Source organism: Pyrus communis, chromosome 15 (genome assembly GCF_041283825.1).
Source record: "Pyrus communis isolate YQ-2024b chromosome 15, ASM4128382v1, whole genome shotgun sequence".
In the NCBI taxonomy this organism is placed as follows: domain Eukaryota; kingdom Viridiplantae; phylum Streptophyta; class Magnoliopsida; order Rosales; family Rosaceae; genus Pyrus; species Pyrus communis.
In genome coordinates this window covers 37,839,462-37,845,715 of record NC_142579.1, presented here as the reverse complement: position 1 = coordinate 37,845,715, position 6,254 = coordinate 37,839,462, and the positions used below count along the sequence as shown (strand labels likewise).

The 6,254-nt window shown below is 35.4% G+C and overlaps 1 protein-coding gene across 3 annotated transcripts; it reads right to left on the bottom strand.

Annotated features, from left to right (window-relative positions):
* Positions 1-586: 586 nt before the first annotated feature.
* OVA4 (Nucleotidylyl transferase superfamily protein) lies at positions 587-6,162 on the bottom strand. 3 transcript variants are annotated; one of them, XM_068488359.2, is made up of 15 exons: positions 5,903-6,162; positions 5,665-5,820; positions 5,116-5,203; positions 4,976-5,017; positions 4,242-4,331; positions 4,036-4,158; positions 3,639-3,710; positions 3,328-3,440; positions 3,178-3,199; positions 3,037-3,102; positions 2,317-2,373; positions 2,141-2,187; positions 1,899-1,980; positions 1,593-1,682; positions 587-1,022 (listed from the first exon to the last, which is right to left on the bottom strand). In XM_068488359.2, exons 1-15 carry the CDS (start codon positions 5,971-5,973, stop codon positions 888-890), a joined length of 1,254 nt encoding a protein of 417 aa, XP_068344460.2. In that variant the 5' UTR covers positions 5,974-6,162; the 3' UTR covers positions 587-887. The 3 variants fall into 3 exon arrangements, with proteins under 3 accessions (XP_068344460.2, XP_068344453.2, XP_088542555.1); XM_068488352.2 differs by having other exon boundaries at positions 5,665-5,823; positions 5,903-6,121; XM_088686429.1 differs by lacking the exons at positions 5,665-5,820; positions 5,903-6,162 and adding an exon at positions 5,485-5,658.
* Between the last annotated feature and the right edge of the window lie 92 nt (positions 6,163-6,254).

Here is a 6,254-nt window from a genome sequence, read left to right as displayed (position 1 = left end):
TTTGCCATTTATTTCATTTTAAATACCCTATAAATACTTCGCTCAACCCTTTATTTTCCTTTAAATTCCTATAATTACTGCTTTATATCATTTTAAATACCCTATAACTACTCCACTCAACCTTTATTTCCTTTTAAATTACTTATAATTGCAACATTCAGCCTCTATTTTGCTTGAAATTTTCCTACAATTGTGACCATTCATCCTTATTTTCCTTGAAGTTCTCTATAATTGCTTACAATAAAATAAATAATTATAACATTTTAAGACTTTATGACATAGTTTCCAAGTACAACTAGACTTAGTAATAAAGAAGATGATACTATCTTTGATTTAGTTATAGTTATATTTGTTTTTACAAAGTATTATATTGTTATAAATATACTTATAATATATATATATATATATAACATCATGCCTCGCGCCTAAACTGGACTATCCATTGGACGCTTGCCCACGCCCCCACCTTTTAATACATTGCTAACAAGAGGAAATTGTGGAAAGATGTGGAACAACCAGTAAATAACGGTTTGACGATTCCACGCGGATTAAAATTCTACTGTAAGAAAACGAACAAATTACATAATAATTTATGAACTCATCGCATTATATTACATTTTAAAGTCGGGTAAACCACCAATTAACGGAACAATATAAGTAATTCATGAAAAAAAACACCTATCCGGATGGTGGCAACTGCAACAATTAAATATTCGAGGCCTTCCCATTAAAATATCTTCTCAGTTTTCACTCATCAAGAATATGCTTATGGTTGGTTGTTTTGCTCCAAAAAATAATTTGTGGGTCATCCATTCTCCAACGTTAAATTTAAGGTTTCTATCTTACTGGTCCTTTCAAATGAATTCTTCCTGCAGCATCGGTTCTGCTCATCTCCGCAAGAATCCCATAGCCTGGTAGGCATTATTGAGAGTCTTATCAGCTATACCTGCAGCTGTCTTAGCACCTTCTGCCAAAATTCCATCCAAATAAGCTGAGTCGGAAATGATTTCCTCGTAGCGAACCTGCAAAAGCAGAAAATATATCTTTGACGAACAATACAAAGGTGTAGACATAAAGCGGATTACAAAACATACACACATGAAGAAATATAACCACAGACTTGATGCATAACAAATCACTTAGAAACTATATTCCCTGCCAACTCATTCACATAAATTTGCAGTTGTGCATCCCTTGCAATAAAATCCATTTCCTAATAACTAAAAGCCAATCGTGTCAGGAGTATAGCACAGTCGGGGTAAATGATTGTCGCTTAAAAAGCATAAACATGCCTTTGGAAGTACATGGAAATTTTTGTTTTCAAGTTACGAAAAGATGGGAAAACAGGAAACTACATACCTGCACAGATGGTTCACATAAAGCATAGAATCAAACACCTAATGCATGATGGCAGTTCCAACCCAAACTATGAAAGACATTAATCATGCACTATCACTAGTGTAGAAGGATAATATATGCACTGTACCAACCAATAGAAAGAAAAAGTGCTCCCATCAATAGGCATAAATAATGCATATTAACCGTCCTGAAAACATGACCGATCAAAAAGGATGAGAAGTGGATATTGAAACCTGGATAGGATGCAGATGATCAATCAACGCATCAGATAGGACTGATTTGAAAGTGCCCCAGTTCATGTCTCGGCATTCTTGTGCAACTTCCTGCAACAATAAAGGTTTACCACGGTAAGATATCTCAAACCTCCTAGTAATGTTCTTTCTTTTTGTTTTTGGAGAAATAACAGTAATTTTCTTAACTATCAAATTGTCAGTCATTTCCATATGGTACTCAAATTTTCACGAGTAGAAGTTTATGTATATGCATCTATGTATAATCAAAGGCATTAATCTAATGAAAACTCAAATGAAATTTATTACCTCTTTTGTCTTTTCCGAAACGAGCTGATATATTGACAAAAGGTTGTTGCACTCAGGCCTTTCAGGATTATCAAATTCCATACTACAAGAATCACCATATGAAACAAAAAACAACATAGATTAGTTTATCAGACCTACCAATAAACAAATAACAAAACAGAACTATGACTCCAACACTACAGTAATATCAATGAAGGATAACATCTAAAGACAAGCTTGAAGTGATGAGGATAGGTATTCACCCTGAAAATGAGTCAGTCTTGCACCTCTTTATTTTGTTTGATATGACCTACAGAACAATTAAGACAGTTAGATCAAGTTGACGGAGAAAACTAAAACAAAACTGAAATATAATAGGAAAAGGAAAATAGGAGGCCTAACGAACTTTCCATGAGAAAGATAAATTTGTGTTTCTCACATCTTTTGGGTCCAGAAGATTGATTCGGGACTGGTCAGAAGGCGCAGATTTGGACATCTATGACAATGAAACCAAAAATGTCAGTAAGCATAAGAAGAAGATTCTTCTTCATATAACTGATGACAATACTTAAAAGTTAAAACATACTTAACACATGCCTACAAATAGGTGGGAACTAGTCATAAGAGTCCAATTACGGAATAGCTGGAATTTTGATCATGTGTTCCGTTTACCCTACATTTTTTAATTCCGATATTCAAGGATCTCATTCTTACTTACTACTTTGAGATATTATGACAATAATAGTAACAAGGCAAACGGAAATTGTAAGATGATGAATTTGTTCATATCGTCAAGTAATTGGTATACTTTAGAAACTTATGTTACACAATTATATTGGTCATTTGAACAATCTGTACAAAAAGAAATTATAGCAGGATATAATATGGGAGTATTTGGAAGTCCTCGTTTCTATTTTCCATTCTTCTACTGGAAAGCATTGAAAACTATAAAAACAAATCCCTATCACATCCCTTTATTATCTCAAGTGGTTTTGGTACATGGTCTTAACATTTTTTCCTGCAATTTTTTTACTCATTTTCTCCTTTGATGCTACAAAAATATATGTATTTTCACCACAATAACATAATAATTTAATAAGAAAATAATATAAATTATACTGCACTATGTAATTATATGAGAACTCAAAATGTAGATCACCTTGGAAAGACCATCAGTTAGGGACATCACTCGAGCTCCAACTGGTGGTATAAGAGCCTCGGGAACCTAATAAAGAAGGGGCATTTGTATTACTTTTGTTATTGATGAGCTCAAGTTAAGGGCTATCAAAAAAAAATCCACCTTAAAAATCGAACCACCTCGCCTGCAACAACATATAAATATCAAGGGTCAAGTTCTACACAGAGACTTTTGGTAAAGAAGTCAATGCAGAGATAGGGTGAACACATTAAACGGATATTTGTAAGTTTAAGTTGTCCTATAGCTTCTCACCCTCCCAATTTTTTCCATTTCCTTCCTCCAAATAAATGATTAACACGCTCAGCCAGTTCACGTGTCAACTCCAAATGCTGCTTTTGATCTTCACCAACCGGGACAAAGTCAGACTACAGAAGCATGCAGAGAAATATAAGAATAACATATAGTTTAATGATTAATCTACCATACGCATAGTGAAACAAGTGCACAAAAAAGCACGCACTGCTTTAAGTGCTCCAGATTATTATACCTCCTTACTCACAATTCAATTCTTACCTGATATAAAATTTTATATCCTTTATAAAGCTGCAAGTTTTGAAGTTTACCTGGTATAAAAGAATATCAGAAGCCATCAAAACAGGGTAAGTCAAAAGACCAACACCAACATTTTCGTCCCCCTACAATAGTCAAAACAAAACAATGCGATTTACTTGAAGTGTAGATAGTAACATGTAAGCATCTGTAATGATAACCAATTTGAAGCTATTTCTATGAAGAAACCCAATTTGAAATGTAATGCACATTAGTAGTGACAAATGACAATCTACAGCATGGTACAAGGCATAAGTCAAACTACAAAATTAAAAACAGGGTGAGACCGATAAAGACAATGGACAACAATTATAAGTATGTATTATATGTAAGGCATGTCATCATTGAAAGCACTTTTCAGTTGATTAGATACAGAACCATGATGGAGCTTTCGTACAGCTAAAAACGCACCGCCTTGCGTGATTTCTCTTTAAACTGAATCATTCTGTTTAGCCAACCGACAGGCGTGACAGAACTTAAAAGCCACATCATTTCTGCATGGGCACGAACATGAGACTGCACAAAGACAGACGCCTGCATATACAAATCATAATTAAAATATTCAGCAAAAGTACAATGTTCTAAACAACAGCACAAAGGACTAAAGTTGACTAGACCTTGGAGGTATCCACTCCACATGCCAAATAAAGAGCTGCTGTATCCCTTGTTGCCTTGGATAGTTGTTGTGCATCATACGGTAATGTAATCTGTAAGCAAAAACTTTGAAACATTAAAGATAAACTCATTATTCCTATCCCTTCTATAAGAAGGAAAACAAACCCTGACCCTCAATCTTTCTCTATAAATTCAAATATCTACATATGTTGAACCAAAAAGCAGGACACTTTGGCGAATGAATTTGAAAATTCAAGTTTTAACAACGTGAATGCTTTAGAGAGAGAAAGAATAGAGAAAAAAGATAGAACTTTACAGTTCTCACAGCCACAACCCCTATCCCTTCTATAAGAAGGAAAACAAACCCTGACCCTCAATCTTTCTCTATAAATTCAAATATCTACATATGTTGAACCAAAAAGCAGGACACTTTGGCGAATGAATTTGAAAATTCAAGTTTTAACAACGTGAATGCTTTAGAGAGAGAAAGAATAGAGAAAAAAGATAGAACTTTACAGTTCTCACAGCCACAACCCAAAAAGGAAGACAATGCATGCTGTTCTATTTGTTTAAATTTATGAGCAGCAAGTTATTTCTGTGGATACTACACAGAATGTTGCAAAAAACATACATCAATAGATACAACGAGGGAATGATTCTGCTTTAACTATGGCACCATGTGCAGAAGTAACCAAAATGGAAATTAAAAAAAGTTAAAATGACAGGAAAGCCATACCGCATGAAGGTCCACAATGAAAAAGAGAGTATCATATGTATTCTGCAACAAAATAAGAGTCATTGCATATTAGCTTACCGTATAGTGTATATATAAAATATGCAAAGCAATATTTTCCAAAGCACACAATTTGGCGCTACCTGTAGCAAAATCCAGTTTCTTATGGCGCCAAGATAATTTCCCAGGTGGATTGAACCCGTCGGTTGGACTCCAGACACTATCCTCCTCCTATAAATCAAAGATCCAATGAGATTGAATATAAATCTGATTACTATTGGATATATTTGTTAACTACAGGCCCTTGAGCATCCCTGAAAAACAATACTACTTCAAATTACATCAGTGAAGAATTTGGCATCAATGCAAAAAAGAAAGTATACACAAGCATGCTTAAACTTAGTAGTGCATGGAACTTACATACTAGTAACGAAATTGAAACAAACAAAACAACGTGATTTTTTTCTAAGAAACAACAATTGAAATACAATTGCACTCATTTGAAGCCGTACATAGGTTTAAGCAAGGGTTTAGTCGCCGGTGCGGGATTCACACTCTCAACACCATCAAACAGATGAAAACCCATGAGTGTGTAAATCGAAAAGCCAAAAACTTCGAACATTAAAGAAGTAAAATCCTCAATCTATAACCACAATGCACATAACCAACAATCAAATAATAGTAAGGATTACTTTACAGAGCTGGGAGAAGTCTCCGGAGCAGCGGGCTGCGAGAGCGAAACGCTGCAGCAGCACCGAAAACCGCCGGCGTTTCGCGCGCTTTGAAGCCGAATCTGCGGAATTGAAGTAGGCGCTTTCCATTGCCGGATTCGAAATCCACCAGCACACCTGCTTCAAGAAAAATCATCACTTGAAAGTGCGAATGAAAAATGGAAGGGGAAATTGAAGAGAGAGGGGATAGAGAGAGTACAGGGAAGATGCGAGGCGAGGAGAAGAGGCGGTGGAGACGGTGAGGAAGTGGGAGAGGACTAGGCGACCCATGATGGCCTTTGCTTTGATTTTCGCGGCTTGGAAAATTTTATCCGGCGAGCTGTTTTCTATGGGGGCCACACCCAACTGCTGATAAGAGGATTTAACGGCTGCCAGACGAAATTTCAGAGAGACCCACTGACGGCGTGACCAGGTTAATGGGGTTCTTTCATTTTTTTACGAAAATTAATGTTCTTTTGTGCCTTTTTTTTAACAAATGTTATCTTTATAATAAATTCACAACAATGATGTTCAAATTCGTTTTTAACGAAAATTAAATCTAAAATTTCTTA

Bases quoted from the DNA above. Each gene is read 5' to 3' on its own strand.
- OVA4 (XM_068488352.2), bottom strand. From the start codon at position 5,973: ATGGGTCGCCTAGTCCTCTCCCACTTCCTCACCGTCTCCACCGCCTCT. The intron at 3,711-4,035 runs GTGCGTTTTTAG...TGACTATTGTAG, and splicing joins AAGAGAAATCACGCAAGGCG to GGGGACGAAAATGTTGGTGT. The intron at 3,103-3,177 runs GTGGATTTTTTT...CTTCTTTATTAG, and splicing joins GAGGTGGTTCGATTTTTAAG to GTTCCCGAGGCTCTTATACC.